Below are 23,403 nucleotides of genomic sequence, written 5' to 3'. Positions count from 1 at the left end.
ATAAAAATGTAAAGTAGCTTCATCCACATTTTCACCTAAACTATTGATATATATGGAGAATAAAAGTGGACCTAAAACAGAACCTTGAGGAACACCATTAGCAATGTTTAACCACTCAGAAGACAGCCCATCAAAGTGAACACATTGGGCCCTTTCAGAGAGGTAGTTCACAAACCACCCCACTGCATGGCTGGATAAGCCAATACTGAGTAGCCTCTGCTTTAAGATGCGATGATCGACGGTATCAAACGCTTTAGAAAGATCAATAAATAGAGCTGCACAACTCTGCTTATTATCTAAAATACTCGTAATGTCATTCACCACTTTCATTGTCGCAGTGATGGTGCTATGTTGCTTTCTGAAGCCTGACTGATGTTTAGACAGGATATCATTTTTACATAAAAACTCCTTTACTTGTTCACTCACTAGGCGTTCAAGAACCTTAGCCAGAACTGACAATTTCGAGATTGGCCTATAGTTATTTAAAATATAACTATACATACATACATAGCCACTATCAAGCATACTAACCAGCAAATATCCAGTAACATACATAACATTACAAATATCTATATATTACATATCATACGCTGCATTTAAGAGAGAACTCATTTGGTCGTGTAACAACTTTACAGTTTTTACCGCACCTTACAAGAAATGCTTTTAATGGTAGCACTCTTCTTTGGTCAGTGAGATATTAAGTTGGCCTTCTCATTGTTCCCACACTGGGGTGAATCAGGTACGAGGACACCTCCATGAAGAGCAGATTTAGTTGGTAATACAGGGACAACACAGTCAAAAGCAGGATCTGTCAAAACACAGGAGATGTTCAGGTTTGAGGTATTTGGAAATGTACAGTATGCAATGAAGTCAATCGAAAATGAGATTATTTTTACCTATTTGCTTCTCAGAGATACAGCCTCCATTCATGTTCTGTTTCCTCCTCTGGTACACTAAATTACAATACAGGGGAAATCAGATGAGGAAATAGACCGACACATGGCGAATTCAGTGGCTTGTTTTTTTATTCAAATGACAGAAACCAAATTGCAAGAAGATTAGGTTACTGTAAATCTTGCATTCACAGAGGAAGTCTAGCTTAAAGTCCATATCAAGCACATTGAATGAAGCACTAATCAGTCGAGCACCTAATCTTACATACTTTGCAAACATGTGTTCAAAGAAGGCAGATAATGCTATGGTTTGTAAAGTTAAGTCTGCAGCATTTACTTCCTGACTGCAGACAGGAAGTCTAGGCGTGGGTGGACACTGGAACTGTGCCTAAATCCATTTTGATACAAGAGCTTACATAAAAGTATGTCAACAGAGAAGACAATACTGCAGGATGAGCTAACATAATTTCAACCTACCGGTTAGCAGTAAGTTGAGCAACAGAGTGATGATAATGATGCCAGAGAGGCAAACGCTAGCAGGAACAACGACCCACGTCCAGTCCAGAGAGGCTCGCCTGGAGAAGCCAGCACTGGGGGGCGATGATGATTCTGTGAGGGGAAAATATACAGTTTATAGATTATTAGACGCATGGCAATGGTATTTAATACGTTGCTTTTCAAGGAATAGTTTGACATTTTGGGCTGTCCTTTCCTTCCAAGAAAGGAATGATTGAAAGATTCCCCCTCTTGTATGCCAACAAAAACAGCACAAAACTATTATGAGACTTCAAACCTTTTCTCGTCAATATACTTCCAAAAATATGAAGCTGAAGCCAGAGTTAGCTTAACCTTGCATTGTGAAATCTGATATACTGTACGTGTACAATTGTGTCATTTAAAAAGGTTCTGTTAGCTGTTTTGTTTTTTAACCTTTGGCTAGAGCGAGGCTAGCTGTTTCCTTTCCTGTTAGCTGGCATTGATTTATTCACCTAACTCCTGAAGCAATATAAAAAGTGTATTTCCCAATTTCTTTCCCAATGTCTCTTCAGGATAAGACATTAACCCGTGTTTATGAGACTTCTGCTCCCTACAGTTTCTCAATGTTTTGTCTCAATTATGCATAAAGAAATAAGACCTTAAATGCATCAAAGACGGTTTTCATAATGTTCTGCCCTTAGGTTTATAAATAATGGTTTCATCTGTTATGCAAACAAAATAAAACTATATCTCTTGAGGTTATCAAAACAATAATCTGTGTTTATCCAAATTTGAAAGATGTTTCAACCAGCATGCGTTCTGCTCTCTACAGTTTCTCACATAAATAATGGTTTCATCCATCATGCACACTAAATCAAAGAGTAGTCCATGACGTCGGTTACTTGGAATCCTTTTATTTTCAAAAACAGATGCCTAGAAACCACTTCAGGAGGCACGTACATTTGTGATTAGCCGATGAAAAATTGCTTGACAGTAAATATATGGTCTATTACCAGTCCAAACCACATACAAAGAAAAGTAGTGGTATCCATTTGCACATCAAACTGATGTGAAACCTCAGGGCATGAAAATGTGCAGACAGAAACAGACAAAAAAAATAGAAGAACAAGATTTACTCATATTTATTTTGCAAGGAGAATGAAAACTATACTTACGGCATTGCTCAAGACAGTGAATAACTGTTGCAGCAAACTTCACATCCAGCCTCTTCACCTATCCAAATAAAAATGTATTTAAAGTCATCGTCTGTCTAAATGTGAGGGAAAATGCAGTATATGTGCAGGATATTTGAATGACACAAACATACCTCAAGACAAGAGTTGCACATTTCCCCTTCCAGTTTGAAGTCAACAGGTTTATTCTTCTCCTGTCAAAGAAAAAAAAACGCCTTCACTTCACTTTTGTTATGAAAGCTACCATGGCTTCTGTTTTGCTTTCATTGTTCCGTTTGGTGCTATCAACCGTGCACCCATTCAGTTGTCATTTAATGTTTATTGATGGAAGAACCAGTTTTAAGTCAAAGACAAACACGTGTGGATTGCTGCCTACCATATTTTATCTAGCAAATGTTGGAAGATACAATTTTATAATAACGCGAAATTAGCTTTAATTGCTTGTTTGATTACAAATATTGATTCAAAGCTATTGTACACCGCCTTAGGGAACAGCATGTTGCCTACGAGCAGTAACAAGGAAATACTTTTACAAAAACAAACAGTAATAAGATACCATGCAATCAATGCAAACAGGATGTGAAAGCCCCTCCATATAACTAATGCAGATGCTTCCGCACAAGCGCACAAGTGGTCATTGTATGATATGGTCAGTATGAAAATGTGATGTTTTATGTGATACCTACCACATGCATGGTGTGCGTGTCAGTGATCTGGCACCCAGTCGACCCTTCAGACTTCACACACTGCCCCACAGAAAACGTTGCAGTGATGCGAGACAACATCTTCACGTCTTCCTGACCTTGTTGTCTCGTCACAACCACCTCCCATGCTGGAAATGAATACAACATTACTAAATGTCCGTCAATATCAACTTTATACATTAAAATGTTTCTCTGAAGCCACAATCGGATGGATTTATTGCAGTACGTAGCCAAGCAGTAATCAGATGATGTGATTAAGTAAAGTTACCTTTGAATGTTGCATCGGCAAAGGGACACTTAACCCAGGACTGAGGGCCTGCAGTGAACTGAAGAACATTGTACAATTATGTTTTGAAGTCCTTTTAGGATTTCCATTAGATTAACACATCAAACTTCACCCTGTTTTACTTGTAAATCAGTAACAATGCTAGCGATACTTCTGCTTTATGGTTCGGTTACCAGTTAACTGCTGAACTATCTTAGAAAGTATGTGGGTTTGAACATAGCATTTCCATTTTTTCACTTATTTTAGTACAGTAAAAGAGCAATAATACATCATTGGGTGTCCTTCTATAGAATGAACTGCCATAGCAAAGGAAATGCTACTAGCTTTATTCCAAAACTGTTACTTAATTGTTTAAATCCAGTTTGTATTTTATTTTGCAGCTCTGTTAATCCACAGCTTACCATTAGCTTACTGGCTAACGAGTACCGGCTAACTATTAACCGAAGCTAACTGCTGGAGGGAGCTTCTACTAACTTGAGATGGTAAAATGGTCTCTAGTTTAAACTGAAATTACGAGCTCTGTTATACATTAGAATGTTGCACAATTGCCAAAACTAGTGGAAACACCACTTAGTATTTAGACAAGAGAACAGCATAGTAAAAGAGTCTGGTACTGAACAACAACAACAACAACAACAACAACAACAACATTATATGAGCCCGTGTCTCCACAGTAACATTCTTTACCTTCATGCATAGCTGAGGGTGTGGATCCACTTTAGCAAATGTTATCTGAAAAGCAAAAATTATGAAAGTTATTTTTGAAATACAGTATTCATTTTTGAAATACAGTAGAGTATTTCCTTTAAAGCAGTAAGACTAAATGCTTCTTACTGTATGATTCGTTTTTGTACAGACGGGAGGCTCTTTGCGTCACTTGTTATTTTCAACCTGACAGAGAATTCCCTTCTCAAGTGAAAGGGCCTGAGGTGCAATCTGATATCAAGATACCATCTATTTCTTAAGCATCAAAGGGATGAAGGCTCTCCCTTTCTTTTGAAATCAAGTGTGCACCTTCTATGGGCCCAGATACGGGTACTTTTGGCTTCGTGCGTCACTGAGCAACTTTCATAGGAATGAAAGGGGTCCTGCCTCCAACACTGTATCCAGTTCTCTTTATACATCCATGATTTGGATACTCTTTTTTTTAGCTCAAGCAAAAGTATTCTCACTTTGAATCATTTGGAAAGAAATGAAATAGTTGCCTGGCTTTTATACTTCATGGAAACACTTTGCTTTGACGTCATATCTTGAGATGGCGCAGAGTATTACTGGCAAGAAAACCCTGCTGTCGTAACTTCTCTTCCTAAGTATAAAGTATCAAGTGATTTGTGTTAATAACAGGCAGCCAGAGGGGTAAACTGTGGTTTCATGTCAACAACGTACTGTATACCTTTTCTCTGCTGACTTTCTGTGAGGCGTGAGGCAGATCCAAACAGACGCCGTCGTCTCTTTTCTGACACAAGGCAACCACAGCAGACACTTGGCACTCGGGTTCCCATGATAGCGTCTCCTCCAGGGGGTCAAAGTTAATTCCAAACCACAGCTCCTCCAGACCTGCAGACAGGGGGATGTCACAATCTTTACAAATGGTATCACTTCGGAACAGGATTAGTTTACTACAGATTTTTTCGTGACTAAAAGCAATAACGTGACTCACGGTCTTTGAAGGGGCAGACCTGGACCCTGGGGGCATCCGTCAGCAATGACCAACCCTATGAGGAATTTATAAGGACAGTTCAATACCTTTTTCCTAGTCATTACTAAAAGGAAAATATCATAAATGCTCGGAGTATTTGCTGAAACTTTACCTCGATGCAAAGGCAGGGCAAAGGTCGTGAGTACGGGAGGGTTGCGCTCATTACGGGATCTCCTTTCTTTATCTGGAAGGTAAACAAAGCTTTGTAAACATTTGTCATGAGTCTTTGGCATGTGTACTTGTGAACAAGGCTTTGGTTTTGACATCTTGGTTATTCCAGAGTCAAATTATGGATTAGCCCCATTTTTTGGGGGTGGGTAAGTAAGCTGTGGGAGTTTCCAAGAGGTTTCAATATGAGCATCCCTACTGAGAGTGTAAAACGGGTTCATATTATTTGTGCACCAGAGGACAGCATTCATCTTTGCCCTCTAGAAAAGTCAGTCAGTGAGTGGGTAGACAAACCCTTATAAATACAAAGTGAATGACCTGCTGACTGGGAGAAAGGTTAGAAGTGACACTCTGACATTCAACAGTCATTTGTCCGGATGATAACAGTGTTTACAAAGCATGATTTATTATCAGCTGCCTATTTTAAGCAAATATTATTATCATGCCATTTATGAATTGCCAAGTGTGGGAAATATCAGGAGTAGAGACATCTGCCTGAACAATTTTAGAACTAGATGAAACTCGGATTACACACACCTTGTAATGAGCACTTTCATGTAGGATTATGTGGGGAACCGTCCCTTTTAAGTTCATATTTTGCAACACAAAAGATTGTTCTTATGCACAGTGTCTAAAACATAGAGGGTCTCACCTTTGTTTCGGCCCCTGTGCCTTTGCAGATGAAATCGTTACGGCACAGACGCAGGAAGTAGTCATAATCCTCCAGCATGTCTGTCACCCTGACACTCAGCTCTTTCCTCTCCGGCTTTACGTCATATGATAGCTTCCCGGCTGAATGAGACAGTGCGAGGTTTTCATCCAAGTCATAGGTACAAATGTTTATTGATACCCTAAGGGGCAGCGAAACTAATAAAAAATGCTCATGGGTCTAGTGGTTTAAGAAAAAACGTGTACTCACTGATGCACTCTGGGACGTGTTGTCGCAAATCTTTATTGATGCAACCTGTGGAGAAATGCAACAATGTTTAACTTACAAAATACCATGGGGATAAAGATTACAGCAAGACAAATGTGACATAACCCGTGCATGTTCAACATTTGCATAATACCAAACTACTACTGTTGTTTCCTCCTTTTATTAATCATTTACCATTATTTTTACACAAGTGTGGAGCAGTGTTCTTAATGTTACCTATTCCTATCAATTACAGAGAAAGCTTACACAAACACCAATATGTATATCTTAATGCTCCTATGACATACATGCAAGAAGTGTTCTCACCTGGAGCTTCATATGTGCTTGTCCATGTTACTCCGCAGTAGCTCGGCACAGTTTTCACTGTAACTTGCACGTGTTGGCTTGGTGAAATGTCAAAGCAATTATTCTCAACTTCCACCTTTTGGATAACAAAAGAAACACAGGCTGTAACATGCTTCCGAAAAATGTATTATGTGATACTTGAACGTTCAATGTCAAACAAACAACTGTTTCTGTTGACCTTAAATATTAGATTAGATTCAAAGTGTTTTCCTGTCTGTACATGGGAAAATAAAGGTGACTAAATATCCAGATGATACAGAAATATATCTTCATGTACTTTCATGCCTTCTTATTTCATATTTCATATTTTCTTACATCACTTGCAAGACATGAAAACCAAAACATACTCTCAACTAAATGTTACTCTTTTACAAAAATGATACCAAAATGTCCCAAGATTGTAAATCGCATGGTGCTGTTTACAGTACCTTCCGTCCGGACATTCGTCCTCTCGAAGCTTTCGTGAAGGTGAACATTTGGCAGTTTGACATCATACCAGCAGTGACGGTGCAGATGGAAACACCATGGATTGACTCTGTTGGCACAAATATCGATGACTCATTTGTTAAACACTAACTGTTAACCAGCTAGTTAGCCATTAAAAACTATACATGCATGTCACTGTGAGTCGGCATGTCTTTAGGTTTCATACAGGAGGAAGGGTATGTGTCATGTTTTAATGGCTGTAACTGAAGGCACTATCAAGATCAAAGGGAGTTCCCTGCTCCAACCCGGACAGTGAGCAAATCTACAAAGATTGTTATAAATTGGTTCAGATGAATACAACCCTAAGCCTTGTCAGATAAAGTCTGCGTGTTAACTGGTAACAAAAACCATGCATTACCCAAAAGAAAATGCAGAAGTTGGATAACGGAACGTTTTTTATAAATTACATTTCCTTCCCTGTTCATCTGCACTTTCCACAAATACTTTTGTGTCATGAGTGATAACCACCATTATTATTCCAACATTGGTTAGACTATACCCAAAAGTTAAACTACCTTATGACGGCAAATATGAATATGTTGAGTCATGACTTCTCGAGGTAAGAATTTCATTATAAAGAATATAGAAAAATTGTAGGAAATATAAGCAGCCAGTGATAGCTAAAGCAGTAAATACTATGTAGATTCAAGACCTGATTCCTAAAGCAGTAGTTAGTGTCTTTAACATCTATTAACCATCAGCTTTGAAGTCAGAACGGCAAACTCTTCTGCACAGGTTAACATTAAATTGAAACAGGAATAAGAAACAAATACAAATCTCAAGAATCCGGTGGGATCTTGCTCATATTTTAAGATAATACTGAGTAGCTATGTGACAGAATATATGTTTTCTTGAAATGCTGAACTAAATTAGTCTCTTAAGAATGTCTCATCTACTAAAACTGTTCATCCAACCTCGTGGATGTCCAAAGTTCAAAATGTTTACTATAGCTTAAAGGTCTAGATAGACAGCTTTGTATTTTAATGACATCATTTCAAGCGGCTGCACTGACATACCAGTTAGGTGCACTGCGGTTTTGATTTGAAGGTGTAGCGAACACTTCTGTCTGCCCTCGCAGCTCATGACTGTGGAGAGGCTGATCTTGGCGAACACGGAGGAGGAGTTGAGACCTTGAGCAGGGTCCTGACACGGAGGAGGAAACCAGGCTACACAAGGAAAGGGAGAACAGACATAAATTAACAAAATGTCAGGTGTTCCTGCTGTCACACTGCCAACAAAGGGACACGAGTGTGCAGTCCAAATGTGCCAAGCGTAGCGATCCGTGTATTCTTCCTTGATCTTCATTAAGAAGAACATAACACACAAACATTTCCTCCATCAGATTACATCTTCAATGGTGATGTGTGCACAATATGTTTTAGTGTAAAGTGAAATCTCTTAAGATGCTTTGATGCACTTCTGAATGCATAATGATTTACATGTTGTGCGGAATCATGTCCTCTTTGCATACATGTGTGCATAAAGCAGCTATTGGTCTATACTCACCGCCTCGCTTGGTCTTGCACTGAAGGTCCTGCAAGGTGAATGAGGAAAAGAGAGAGTTAAACGCCCTGTTAATATTTTTCTGTTACTTCGCATGGCACGAGCTTTGTAATAAAGTAATTCTTAACAAAGAGAACAAAGGTAGCACCCTTCCAGAGGAGGGAATTCCCAGACGTAATGATTTTTTCACATCCTCATTGCTATTTCAGTTCATACACAACCAGTTTGTGTTTTAGCTGCGGTTGCAACGCGTCCACATGCAAAGCATAAACATATTAATAAATGACTGCACTTGTGTTCTTGTGCTTCAATTTTCAGTCTGCAATGCATTTACATACAAAAATGTCAATGCAGGAATTCACACTGTGATGCGAAGGTCAATAAATGCAATTTGCCTAGGCACGCCTCAAATGTTTCAAAAATACATCCTTGTTTATACCTGAGCCAGGAAATATGCCCTGTGGAAACTATTTCTGACACTGGCACCAGTAATGGCAGACGTGTATGACGTGCCTTTTTTTACTGAATGCTTCTGGTATTACTAAATGTGGTAAAAATGCTCGAATGTAAGTATCAAGTTTCACTTGAAAGTACAAGTTAATTCACATGAGCTCATAGGTCAAGATGTTTTGAAAGAAACATGACTCATAATTGAGGAAGAACAAAATTATTTGAGCACATATACCTGTACAAATTTGCAAAAGAGAACGTTTATTGTGCACTTGCAACATGAGCCGTGTGAAAATCTATACTCAAGGTAAAAGCCCTAAACTGTGCAAAAGGGTTATTTATAGCATGAAAATATATGCAAATAGGGTCACAGAGAGCATGCTAGGGAGGAAAGGTGTATCTCCACCTAACATGATATGCAGCTGTTTTTGATTCCTCCTTGGCTAGAAATAATAAGGTGAGTAATACAGTATGCAAATAAAAATACTGTAGTGCTTAAGCATTATTTGTCGTTAACTAAAGGTTTCAGCGACAGAATAACACAGTAAGCTGCATGTGTCATATTTAGAGAGCCTTTGAGGACATCAGGGTTCATTTCACAAGCCTGAAACTGTGGATTATTTTTGGTAGTATTTTGACAGGTAGTTGATGTAGTAGCACAGAAATTCTGATAGACATGGATGGCAAAACAGCAGCAGGATTACTGTATAATATATTGAGTTTTAGCAGCAGCAGCAGCAATAGGAGGTTCTAATAGTACACGTAAGGGCTCGAGAAAAAACTATATTAACATTGTTTTGTATTTTTTTTCTAATACCTCTATAAGAAAAATCACACTGACATTGTATATCATTTGAGAACAGAATTGACAAAAAGGCAAATAATAGAATAAATAGATAAACGTTTGTTTTATATCATTGTATAAAAATCACAACACTTTTACACAATGATATATTCATCAGTAATGTGGATATAAAGTAGACAAAAAGGCAAATAGTAGACAGCTTAAACAGCATTTATTTTATATCACATTAAAAAAAATTGAACATATCACTGTGGAAAAATCGTAACATTTTTCCACAGTGATATTTTCTAAAAATGTTCATTAGTAATGTGGATATAAAGTTTATAAATGCAAACAATGGAACAACTGAAACAGTCTGGAAGAATACAAAATTAAATCAGTTTAATGTTAATAGCTAAAACCATAGTCATACAGTATCAAAAATAGTTTGTATTGTTATTTGTTAGAGTTTTTATCTTAATTGTTGATAAAGTTGAGTATTACCTGAGAACACCGGGTGCCACATTTCTCTATCCTCTCCAGTTCTGAGCTTTGTTCTGCTGCAGCTCCACTCAGACCCCAGAAACAGTGGGACATCAGCAAGGCGACCCACAGGAACATGTTCCCCATCCAGCACCAAGACACTTCTTCTTCTAATGCTCTGCTTCTCCTGGTCCTGTTTCTTCTCCTTTATATTTGTCTCCTTTTCCGGGTAAGAGGAAGTTTGGCTTGGTTTGCCAGGTGATAAAGAGGCTCTCCTGTTGACTTGGTGATGATATCCAGTGGTGAGTTATATACCAGAGCAGAGCTAAGCACACAGAGTGAGAGGTGCAGATTTAAATATTCCTCAGTGGAGGCGTGGCATCTGCTGTTAAGAAACAAACCCAGTAAACGCTTTTTCTCTTCCAAGCACATCCCCATTTAATGTTTATAATTTGCACTCATGACACACTTTTTTGTCATGGTTCACGCATACAGAAACATGCACAAACAAATCATTCAAAGTCTGAATCAGGGTTTCCTGGAATGAGATAACATTTCACAACTTTTTGTTTTCATTATTGCTGAAATTCATCTGGAAAAATCAAATTTTTAGAAACTTACCTGGTGCAACTTTTAGATTTACTGTAAATAAAAACACTCACTGTTAAATCTGGGTAAAGTCAAATAGGGTGAGGATTAAGGAACGGTAGCTGAAACCTAATACAAGCAGGGTATGAGCGCTATGTGCAAAAAGGCATTTTAGGAGTGGATCATGTGTCCCTAGAACAAAAGCTTTCACTCAATAACAGTTGCCCCTGACATTTAACTCCCCCACAAAGGAGACTTCCTCTTGGCCTTATGCTACCCATGCCCTAACATGGGCACATTTCAGCTGAATCACAGTCAGACTGGGGGAGTTTTTAATATTAATAATGATATTTTCTTTATCTTGCGATTACTGGTTGTCTGTCTCCTTGGGAGCAAGCTGTGTATGCAACACTGACATGAGATCACCTTTTTATTCAATATGACAAGCTTGTTCGCATACAGTTCCTTATTGACACATGCAACAGATACATTAGCATTTATGGATAGCTGGTAGGTCAAGTATTGTATTGTTAGGGTTTAGAGCATTTTCCATCTGAAATGGTATCTAATTTTAAGTAAAAACAACAATATGATCGCAGAAAAAGTGAACAAAAAAAGCTACTTTTGGGACCTCAAAACCCAAACAATGACCCTGTTAACCGTTAAAGAACATATTTTTTAGAGCTTAAAATGAATCATTCAGTGTCCTAAGTAAATCTGAATCCTTATATAAACTTACATGGTTAATGGTTTTTTTATCTTATTATATCGTCCCCCTTTTGCTTTTACATTCTTGGTGTGGTAGTATTTTCTTTGGATACACACGTCATGTTCTTCTATTTTCATTCATAAATAATACTTCTAATGCCAGTGGAAGCCTGCTGGTATGCAGAAGAGTTGCCAAAACAGAAGATAAAGGAAAGTCTTGAGGCAATGTGCGAACTTCCTACTACTCTGATGCTGAGAATGACACTGTGAAGAAATTGTAGCTTTCCAGCACTACCAAGTTCATCTTGGGTTTTTTATGGCATGTTAACAGAATTAGGGTCCCATAGGTGGAAAGACGCATTCCAAAGTCTGCGTGGCATGTGTCAACAGAGACCCAGCAGTTGGAAGAGATCAAGCTTTACTTTTTTTTTACTGTCAGCCATGCATTTCTTTTAAATGCTGTGTTGTGAAATGACATCAAAGAGTTCAATGGGGGCGGATAACAGTCCTTGTGTATAACAAAAAAGAAACTGATGGGATAGTCCCAGTTCACGGCCTTAAAATGAGATCTTATCATTTTCCGTTTAATTTAATTTCAAGTGACGAAATACGGGGGGAAAAAGACACAACACAAAGACTTGTTTTAACTCAGTTATTCGTGTGTATCCAGATAATAGGACATGGAGTAGAAACACCTAACATATGCCTGGTTTTAATCAAATCAATGACAAAGAAATGACATTCAATTTAGTTGACGCTGGGAATCAGAATAAGTGCAATCAACCATGACAATACAATCTCACAATAGCAAGAAATTAGCTTTCAATAAGCTGAAACATTGTAAGTGTAACCCTAACCCTGCATTAGCTTTAAAAAAGCGATACCTTTGTATGTGTTACTTACAAAAGTGAGATGGCAATTCCTTATACAGAAGCAAACAATAGGCTAATATACTGTAGGCATGTTTTAAAGCACAATCTGAAGTAACACTGAAAGCTCAGACCTGTCCTGCTTTTGCGTAATAGCTCTATCTACTGGGATTCTGTGTGTATTACAACACCCGTCATTACACTTCTCAGGTACATTTGGTATGGGTTTCTATGGGTGATAATAAAGTTATAAATCTTAGTATGCTGTTAATAATGAGTCATGGGTTTCCATTGATAATGCGTCACCAAGTGGGTAGTCTTGGCGTTTGGTAACTTGTTAATAAATAATCAAGTTCTGAGTTCTGTTTTTATAACCCGCCTACTCATCAAGTCTGCGGTTTCTATGGTAAGTCCCTGTTGAGTGATTCCTCCGCTGAACTAAGTCATAATGTTAGTGGCTGTAAATCACAATGGGTTATTTATAAATAGATGTATGCTCTGTAGCACTTTTTTTACGAAATGTAAGTAGTCATATGGAACAAAGGAGGGGTCTTGGAATATATGGAAGCTAAAATCAAAAGAGTTTTCAATTAAAGAACCGCTTATTTTTTAGAAAAAGAAGAACTAAAATAAAACGAGGTGTGTCCTACTTGTATAGCAATTTTTTTTTCAATTTAGTTGGAAACATATGGTCAATAATCAAATTAAATTGAAGAAACTCTCAAATACAAAAAAAAAATGTATCATTTGTCCAGTGTATCCAGTGTTAAATCTGGTATGGATTGGGAGTCAATGGGTCATAAGACTTGGAAGCTATTGAAAAGAAAATCATTTATAACAAAAAATGCAGAATCTTCATTTAAATATTCAGGTAGACTATAAGTGTAGCAATACAAAAACAATTCTGCATTAATTTAGAGACATTAGGTCAAATTACATGGAAGATGTAAAACAGACCAAAAAAATCCAGTTTTTAAATTAAAAAAAAAGACAGATTGTTAAAGTATAATATTATTGTTTCCAACATCAAATAATTGAATACCGAGATTTAAGCATCCTCCAATATGTAAGGGCTTTATTGTTATATATTGACTTTGGTTTAGGATCATACACAAGGCAGGTTTTCTATAGCCTGTATAATAACCGTAGGTCTTTTCCTTTAACTTGCTGTCAGCCGCTGTAAGCAGCTCATCCTGCACTCTGAGAATTATCAATGTATGGTCATCCTGCACTGCAAGAAATATCAGTCTGGCAAAGAAGTTTAGCTAGTGGGCGTTGAGATCTCTTTAAAAAATCCATTCGTTTTCAGTGAAACAGCGTACAGTTTAGAAAGCACAGCCATTTATAAAATAATTACTTATCGCTTTTCCTAGAGCAGTTCATCCATTGAAAAATAATTTAAATTGCAAAATAATAAAAGAAAAAAATGAAATTAAGGGTTATTCTCACGACACTGAGCTTTCTACATTACTTTATGCTTTTTATAAAATCAATAATATAGGTAGCATTTATAATATAAGTGTTAAGAGACCACGCATGGAATTAACACTTTTTGCAGTGTGCATCCACGGTTGCGTCACATGACCTGTTAATCTTCAACGTATTTCCGCGTTCACGACGGCCGAGCTGTTATCAATGATGGGAGTGCAGAGTTTTACCTAATGCATCATAGCGGTGTTCATCTTCTTCTCCTCCGGCTGCAGCTGTTGTCTCCTGTGCTGAATGAATGAAGCGTTAACCATCTGAGGTCCTCCTCCTCTTCCTCCTCCTCTTCCACCGCGTCTCTTCTCCATCGAGCCTGCCGTCGAGCTGGGGGGGAATTCGGGTAAAGGGAGCCGCGGGGGCGCGCACCGGCCCACAGACCCCCCGCCGCGACGAGGAGGCAACATGCTCGGCCGGGTCAAGTGCGCGGTGGCCGGGTTCATGGGTGGCATCATGGCCGGGGGCAGCTCCGGGGGAGGGTGCAACCCTGGCTCCGAGCTGCCGATGAAATTCCCCTATATGAGACCCGAGTTCCTGGGACTGTCCCCGGATGAGGTCGAGTGCTCCGCGGACCACACAACTCGGCCCATCGTCATCCTGAGGGAAACAAGGAGATTACCGTGGGCCACCGGATACGCTGAGTAAGTAACCTGACAACAGCTGACCTCCTGTTGTGTCATCACAATGTAAAGCTCATGTGGAGGCCCAGGTGCTTGCAGGTGTCAAACCACAACAGTTGGTACCATTGATTTGCTCCTATACACTCAGACTAATGAAAAGCACTTAGTGGGGGCAGCTCTGCACCTGCTGTGACTGACATCCATATTACTAACGTGGTTGTGGTTCCACACAGCATCCTTTTGCTCTTGTTTGTATCATATTGGAAATGCATGAATTAGAAGTGGATGAAAGTATTAAGACAGCCCCATCTTGTTTGGATGACACACCCTCTATTGTCCCACCAGCATCTGGTTATAAGCCTACAATTCTTGTGATTGCATGTTATTGGGCTCTTTAGTTACTAAAAAAGATATTCGATATTTACTCCAGAATGCTCACTTGTCTTAATGCACTTAAATGGCCTTAGTCAGCATCTGCATACTGTAGTATAGCAGGGAATCGCTCTTCTAATCATGTCACATTATACACTGCACTTTAACATTTGCATAGGGAATCCTTCACATATCGGATATAAAAAGGGTAGAGAAACCCAGTGTATTATTCTGTTGGAAAATGCATCGTACTCTTAATTTTGTTATTGGAACAATGGTGCAACAACACTCAAGTAGAGGACATGGGTGTATTACAAATGGACTCCCAGTGAAGTATTTGCTCAATGTTTTATCTGAGCTTGGATGTTGATAGGAACCTCTGTTTGCTTAAAGGGTTTTGCTGCCACACTTGGCTATAGTTAGTGTTACAGTGTCACTTTGTTGAATTCAAACTAACCCTTATAGCAGTTGACCGACGAATTCCATGACCTGCAGGTTTCTTTCTGTCTAAAAGAAACTTCCAATCTAGCATCTACTTCCCATCTACTGTGGGAAGTAAACTGACTGTAAACGTTTGTCATACAACCCTACTTCAAACCTTTCAAACTATTTTAACGGAATATTACTGAAAATGTTTGTTAATTGGGTCTTTTCTTACATCCTCCCTCTTTGTCTTTCTTTTTCCATCTTTAACACACACCCACACAGATTCAGGCATGAGTAGTCTCTTTGGGACCGGTGTCGTTAATGAGTTCAGCTCGTACCGACATTCATCTGTGATTAAAGCCTCCTGTGTTTTCATTACAGCTGACATTTTGTCTCATAGCTATCCTACTCCCACTTTTCCTCATCATTGTACTCTCTACTGTGTTCAACAATAAACAGCCAAAGAAACATCTGGAATCAATGAATCACACTGTCAAAGTTGTTGACAAAAACGTTGTTGCAGTGCTCATAATTTACTGTTCACTAAACACTTTCCTTATCAGCGATTATCTTATCATAGCTTAGCCACGGTAGCTAGCAATAGCATGTCAAGTTTTAGACTTCCCCAATGTCCATTTGTTGAAGTTTACGGGCAGTCGGCAAAACGATACAGACCATATCAAGAGTTTGGATGGTGGTGTTTTTTTTAAACAAAAGAGCACAAGTGTAAACATGTTGATTAAAAATGTAATGATGTTAAGCTGACTAGCTTAGCTAATAGTAATTTAGCATTGCCTTTAAAGACCAATGAGTAGTTTTAAAAGCCCAATTCAATTCAATAGCGCATCCACTTTTAACTTGTGGCTCTTTTTCTGCTGTAACAACGTACATTTCCCCTCTGTGGGACTAATAAAGGTATTCTGATTCTGATTTTCTTTATCATTGACCTGAAACTGATGGGGATTCTGACTTTCTGCCTGGGACTTGTTGAACACAATATCATCTGTGTAGCGATCAAATGGCTATTTACTGTACCCCAAACAGGGTTATTGTCTAATGAGTGAAGTAGAGCCATGATAGAGCCCGGGCGCTGTACAATAGCTGCCCACTGCTCCTAGTACTAGACTCCTGGTACTAGGATGGGTTAAAAGCAGAGGCCAAATGTCACTGTGTGTGCTGTGTGCTCTGCATGTGTGACCATTAAAGAGGGTTTCATCCCTCCCAATTCTATTCTATTCTATAAAGTCAGTTAGAGAGTGAGTTTTCAGCTAACTCACAAAGATAACGTTAGCTTAATAGCTACAGCTGTATATTGTGGCATCGACTGCTATTTCAGTCAGCAAATGTAACAGTTGTGGGCTTGAAATTACTATGTAGTTTTCCACCTCTGTATAAAAATACTGACACAGTATTTGGACCAGGAAATGATTCAGCATTATCAGTAAACTGCACATTGTAGTGATGTTCCTCTCAGTCTTGTGAGAACTACAAATTGAAGATGAAAACCATCCATTTATATGTTACATTCAAATTCTCCCTTTTTTCCTTTGTATTTTCTTATCTCCTATGTTCAGGTGGTAACATTAGTGCAATCCTGAACAAAACCCTCAAGACAAAGTACAACATTTTGACTTGTTTAAAGACTGTTTTAAGTATTTAACATGAAGCTCTTTTGCTGCTATTGTTCCTTTGATGTTACAAGTTAAACAAAGGCAAAGCTACGAGCCATTGTGCTTTGCCAAATAATTATCTCATCCTTGGAGCCAATGTCTGGCCCAGAATCTGTTGCCGGGGGTAGAGAAACAAAAAGGGCATTAGACGTCTGACAAAAGATGGGGAAATTATGTTTTATTCCTAATGGGAGGAAGGCTAATTGTTCTGAATAAAACTGGCAGGGAAATGAACTGACTGTCATTCTTCTTACAAATTGTGAAAAGAGGACAAATTAGATGTAAGAGCATTTTCAAATTACACAAACGCACACACACAATGGCACCAGCTGCACCAAACATGAAATAGAGTTCCATAGAACAATCCATTATTGATTGGTCCCATTAAATGCATTGTAGTCTCGGAGGATGAGGATTGTTTTTGCAAATAGTAATAGGGTACAAAAGCTTTCTAGAAACATGTATGTTTCCATAAATAATAAGGTTGAACCAGCAGGACATGGTCACACACATATACATAGGCACAAATCATTACATTGCTGTTTGTTTTTGAAACAGTGTGGTAAAATATGATGATTGAAACCAGAGTGGCATAATCATAGTGAATACCAGCCCTATGGATATGATGGCTTTTATACTATCAATGGTGAATGACATATTGTAGCTATAGCAGCATGACTCAGTATGGGAACCTGTGCCATTGTTAGCAGATTGAAATACACATTTGCTTTGTTGAACAGGTCCGACAATATTGCTGCTCACACTATAAAGGGCGTGTAGTTATTGGATTTTCAATGGAGTCCACTATAGCAAACAAATTTAATCCTGGTTCAAATACAAAGGCTATTATTGATTTGGTACCCTCCCATCTAACCACTGCATAATCTGCAGCGGAAATGGACAGCTCTACGATGCTTTCAAGATAATACATCCATCTCTCTCTCTCTCTCTCTTTCTCTCAGACAAAAAAAGCTTTGAGTGAATGTGTTTTTGCCTTTGTTACAAAAGCAAGTATAAAGCACAACTTAATACTATGTTACGATGAAATATTGGAAGTATAAAATGCATAAATGCTTTTTGCTTACATATTTATGAGATACACATCCTATCAATACAAGCAAAAACGTGTCACGATCTCTCTGTGAGCCTCTCCCTATCTTTCTATCTTATCTCAAGCATTTGAAAACCAGACATTGATGTTGCCTTGCAGAAAACATCCACAGTCTGTGTCTATAAATAGGCATGCCAATGTTTCAACTCACACACATTCACAACACCCTCCAGAGACGTCTGTCGACTCGCCAGTCTCACAGAGCCGCCTCCACAGTCTTTATTATTCACAATTTTTTGCTAGCCCAATCGCTTTTGCTCTAATGAAAAACGCTTTGAAGTGTTATTTGAGTCATACTATGAGGTGTTTGTTTGGGGGAATAATACCAGTGATCTCATTAAAATAGCTATTTTACATCCTGCTCATATGAATCATCAGTAGATTCTTTGACTGTGTATGACAAAAACAGACAATTGAAATAAGGCATCAATTCTATGCAAACCACACACTGGGTTTCATCTCTCCTTGGTAACATCTCTCTCTGCAGTCTGCCTGGTTGAATACGGGACTGTAAAGATGAAACACAGACACAGCTTTGGGCATGTATGTATAGTCACACACACAAAACGACCACAAACAAGCTCTCCTGTTTGATCTTTATCCGGAAAGCGAAGCAGACCATGCCAGCTGCCTCGTTGGGTGTTCAAATCGAAAGCTTTGAATAATTGTCGTGAGCCACAATAACCCCTGAAAGACTGCAGCACCGTTTCATCCAACAAAAAGCTTCTAATGTTGGCTTTCATTCAACCGCTTGTTCCAGCCCACAGTTGCCAGACTCACAGAAATGAGTTGCTTGTAGCTAATATTTTATCTGGATTGCCAAACGTTTGCTGCCAAATATGATTGTTACAGGACCTCTGAAAGTCTGACAAAAACTGAAAATTATTTTTTACTTTGACCCTTGTTTCAGGGTGATTAACGCTGGTAAGAGTGCACTGAATGAGGACCAGGCCTGCTGCGAGCTGGTCATAGCGAGAAGGAGGCCGATGAGCTACTGCCCCCCGTCCACGCCCAGCAAGACCCCCACAGCCAAGAGACGCAACTCCCTGCCCAACGGAGAGGGCTTGGGGCTCTGCTTGGACCACAGCAAGCTAGGAGAGGTAAGAACTAGAGCTGTCAACGTTTGTCAACTCCTTTTGTTACATAGTGACATCACTACGTAACACTTGCGCTTCTTTTACATTGTACGTGATAGGCTAAGGGGTGGGACATTTCTAAGCAGATGAGCAATCACAACAGAGCCGGCCAGCTAACCTAAACCTCAAGCACTTTCTGAACATTGAAGCAAAAGCTTAGACACATAAATTACAATGATAATATGAATCGATCTTGTTTTGATTTAAAAAAAAAAAAAAAAAAACGTTTAGTCACTTATTTTTCCAAGGAGGTAAACTTTGACCAAGCTGTGTTTCCCATATACTCCCAGCTTTTCTTTGGAACATCTTAAATCGTGCTAAGGTCAGCCAGGCTGTTTGAGTCAACACCGTGGGAGAAATTTCACTTTAGCTCTTGTTCTGGTCCCGCCTGAATTATACTGATTTTCCACTGAAAACACTATTCCGACTTTTAGTAACAGTCATTTTTCCAATTATAGACGTTTAGGTAATCTCTTGGTTTGATTTGTGACTGTATGCTGTTGCCACTTGCAGGACAGTGAAGGCCTGGTGTTCCACTACTGGGCGTTGTTCGATGGTCACGCGGGCTCGGGGGCAGCGGTGGTCGCCTCCCGCCTGATGCAGCACCACATCGCTTGCCAGCTCCAGGCCGTCATCGAGATCCTTCGTAACCTCTCTTCCCTGCCCCCGACTGTCCTGGGTGAGGAGCCCGACATCAACCCCTACCTCCAGGGAAACCCCCCAGGCCCTCACCGGTCCCTGACTCGTGCCGCTTCACTGCGCGGGGCCTCAGGTGCTCCCGGTTCCCCCTGCAACACCCCTCCTCCACCACGCTTCTACACGGAGAAGAAGATCCAGCATGAGAGCCTGGTGATAGGAGCCATAGAGAACGCCTTCAAAGAGATGGTGAGAGGAAGGAGCAGGAGTTTCATCCTGAGCGGTTCACTCTTTACGTGAACCGCATGCATCTTTACGTAACATTTTAGGACTTTTGTCAGCGAAATTTCAAGAAATGCACTGTTAGGATGCAGATTTTCTTCTGTCAGGGATCAGTTGCCTCACTTCTCAGATACTTGTCAAATCCCATTTAGGGCTGGATAATATGAAGACAATCTTTTTGAGAATTTAGTTATGTGATTTATTAAAGAGGCAAGTTTTAAGGTGAAGGAAGAACATGTGGTTAGGTTAGGTTTAAGCAAGTATTTTTAGGATCATGGACAGTTGACTGATGAATTAAATTAGCAGAAATGTGTTTCTCTGTAACTCAAGGTAAATTGATAGTTGATTGAGTATGGTGATATCTACTTAAGATGCCCTTTGTGTTTTTTGGTGGTTAGCTGGATAAATGTACTTGTCAAGAGACATCTCGTCATAATGTGTCAACCAGCATTAATTACACTAGATCAAGATATCGTCAAGTGTAGCCACTGTATTTACAAACTATCTGGAAATCTACCCTCAGAGACCTGGCTTATGAAATGATGGCTCCCGGCTACTCGCCTCTCAACCACACACACACACATTAGAATCTCTGATGCTCACATCCAAAGGCAGCATCTAAATAAATCTCTCTTAAGTTATTTGCTTTTTAATTTAACACATTTAGCTGAAATGTTTTATTACTGGAGAAACAGCCACAGGCCAATTTTCAATTACGAAATATATCCAAAACATTTGTTTTCATTCGGATATCAGCAGTGCATAATAGAACATATTTTTATACTGTCCAGTTTTTCCTAGTTTCTTCCTTCACGGTTTCATTCAAATTGCTTTGTTATGAGATATACTGCAGTATTACCACTAGATGGCAATGGAAAACAGCCCACAATGTCCAAGCTGGATCCTGCAGTACTCAGATGAAAAAGATGAGTGTGAAAGCTCCTCTCAGAACAACCACGCCACCCTTTATCTGAGGGGGAAAATAAGCTCTCTAACAATTGATTGGACATTTTCTGCAGGAGATTATAACTACAACAGTAAAAGCTGTGGTTGGAACCCCAAATAATTCATTTGATTATATCCCAGTTAGATAATAAAAGCTGAATTTAAGGTAAGAAATGCGTAATAATAATAATTAAATGGGACGGGGAGAAAGCTCTTGTGCATGTATTGTCAGTACAAAGCCTGACATCCTTAGGCAATAAACAAAGCCTCTCACATATCGCTGTATACATTATTCATTATTCACACGGTCACAGGGTTCAGTTTAAACGATCAATAGTCTGCAACAATGCCTCCACATCTTTGTTTCCAAATAGTTGATCAGATTTTCTCAGTCTGGCTCACTTTCCGTGTATAAATAATTATCTCCATCGATCTCTTTTGGCCTATAGTCAAATGTATGAATGTGAACGAATGGAGAGCGCACGTACAGCTTCCCTTTGCCTGTATGGTCTTTTTTTCCTATTATCTTAAGTGTTGCTTCATTAAAGATGGATCACTGTCTCTCCGTTTCACAGGATGCCCAGATTGAGCGCGAGAAGCAGGTGTTCCACATCACCGGAGGCTGCACGGCTCTCACTGTGGTTTACTTGCTGGGAAAACTATACGTTGGGAATGCAGGTGACAGCAGGTGTGTATGCTGATCTTCTGACCACACTGAGTCTGTATAGCAGGCGCAGTACAACCCAGGGACCCATGGCCGTATGATGTCAGTATATCGTGACTCCATCCACTGTCCTGTCCAACCTCAGCAGGAAATTGGCTGACACAGGAGGGCCGTCAGCAGCCTTCCATGCTATAAAATCTGCTCCATCTGCCCTCCGTCAGTTCACCTTTTGTACTTTCAGCCCCTCTATATGCACACCAATCCATCCAAGGATAACATTGTTTAATAACACACCCCATTGGTATTAACTTTAGTTTGATAAAAAAAACTCAGACACATTGATTTTTAACGTGAAACTGCATTATTAAATCAGTATGTATTCAGTGATGACGTTTTTTGGAGGGCAACCTGGCGATAGCCACTTGTTAGAAACCGCAATATTTTAGGACACGTAGAGGTTTCTGACATTCACAAGTAATAATAATAATAATACATTACATTTATAAAGCGCTTTTCCTAAAGTAGAGTATTTACTGATGTATTTTATGTGGTAGAACAAAATATATTGTTAGTTTGTGTTAAACACAGACCTTGTTTTCGGGCCACTAACCAAAACATGTTCAAAATAAATCGCTGACTTCAAGACGAGGGAACCAGAAGTGCTAATGCTAATTAACAGGTTTTAGGACTCATTCGTGCACCACTATTTGGCTACGGGTTAAAAAACATTAAATATGAACAACAAAGTATTCTGTTATTTTCTTGATGGAGAGCCCCTGGCAGAAGATTATAATGATTGTATGTTTAATTAAATCTACATTACTTCTCCAACCTTTTGTGTGTCTGCAGGGCGATCATTATCAGAAGCAACGAGATCATCCCCATGTCCACAGAGTTCACACCAGAGTCAGAACGACAGCGACTCCAGTTCCTGGTAAACATTTGCATTTGATTTTAAAATAGAATACAAAGACTCCTGTCAGAAGACCGTTTTATAGTCAGTGGCAGTAAGCAGGGGCACTAATGTCTCCTTTTGATTTCATGAATTCATCTGAAATACTTTATTAGGACAAATTCAGTGGAGCCTGGCCAATACATCAGACTGGCTGAAACTATCACCGACCTATCAGCATGCAGGTCTGCAAGAAACTGCAGCACAGAAATGCCAGAGGGAATCATGGGTAATTTACAAACCATGTCTCCTTTAGATTGTTTGGCCACCATCCCAAGCAATTACAACTCTCCTGCTCAGTTCAACTCATTAAAAAACCAGTTAAGGAACAATTCTAGGTTATATAAGTCCTCTATTATCAGCCCAATCTAATGTCAGTCACCACAGCCTCGGCTTACATGTTTTCAGCCAAAGTCAGGTTTGAGAGGGAAATGGCAGGTATAATGGGAAGTGACTCATTAGATCACTCATGAAGCTGCTTTAAAGACCCTCACTGTGTCCTCCAGGGCTTCATGCAGCCTCACCTGTTAGGAA

At 39.3% G+C, this 23,403-nt stretch overlaps 2 protein-coding genes across 2 annotated transcripts in view; one reads left to right on the top strand and one right to left on the bottom strand.

Moving 5' to 3' along the window:
- Window positions 1–412: 412 nt before the first annotated feature.
- On the bottom strand, window positions 413–10,733 carry il17rel (interleukin 17 receptor E-like). Its single transcript, XM_034131477.1, has 18 exons — window positions 10,430–10,733; window positions 8,695–8,722; window positions 8,205–8,354; window positions 7,131–7,237; window positions 6,664–6,778; window positions 6,340–6,384; window positions 6,073–6,212; window positions 5,365–5,436; window positions 5,214–5,268; window positions 4,947–5,110; window positions 4,241–4,285; window positions 3,536–3,593; window positions 3,250–3,395; window positions 2,698–2,757; window positions 2,546–2,603; window positions 1,371–1,502; window positions 897–953; window positions 413–808 (listed from the first exon to the last, which is right to left on the bottom strand). The coding sequence occupies exons 1-18, from the start codon at window positions 10,553–10,555 to the stop codon at window positions 687–689; spliced, it is 1,680 nt and encodes a 559-aa protein (XP_033987368.1). The 5' UTR covers window positions 10,556–10,733; the 3' UTR covers window positions 413–686.
- Window positions 10,734–14,192: 3,459 nt separating this feature from the next.
- Window positions 14,193–23,403, top strand: part of LOC117483236 (protein phosphatase 1H-like) — an 18,407-nt gene continuing 9,196 nt past the window's right edge. The window contains exons 1-6 of the mRNA XM_034131478.1: window positions 14,193–14,696; window positions 19,165–19,354; window positions 19,904–20,275; window positions 21,829–21,941; window positions 22,767–22,851; window positions 23,376–23,402. Of these exons, the coding sequence (XP_033987369.1) occupies window positions 14,461–14,696; window positions 19,165–19,354; window positions 19,904–20,275; window positions 21,829–21,941; window positions 22,767–22,851; window positions 23,376–23,402 (1,023 nt within the window). The 5' untranslated portion in view covers window positions 14,193–14,460. The remainder of the gene's footprint in view (window positions 14,697–19,164; window positions 19,355–19,903; window positions 20,276–21,828; window positions 21,942–22,766; window positions 22,852–23,375; window position 23,403) is intronic.

This window comes from Trematomus bernacchii, unplaced genomic scaffold (genome assembly GCF_902827165.1).
Source record: "Trematomus bernacchii unplaced genomic scaffold, fTreBer1.1, whole genome shotgun sequence".
Taxonomy (NCBI): Eukaryota; Metazoa; Chordata; class Actinopteri; order Perciformes; family Nototheniidae; genus Trematomus; species Trematomus bernacchii.
Note: the sequence above shows the minus strand (reverse complement) of the source record. Positions and strands in the feature narration are given on the sequence as shown.

Coding starts and splice junctions, on each gene's coding strand:
- il17rel (XM_034131477.1), bottom strand. CDS start 10,555: ATGGGGAACATGTTCCTGTGGGTCGCCTTGCTGATGTCCCACTGTTTC. Junction 3,594..4,240: donor ACCCTCAGCTATGCATGAAG/GTAAAGAATGTT, acceptor AATGTTCTTCAG/TTCACTGCAGGCCCTCAGTC. Junction 809..896: donor TATCTCTGAGAAGCAAATAG/GTAAAAATAATC, acceptor GTGTTTTGACAG/ATCCTGCTTTTGACTGTGTT.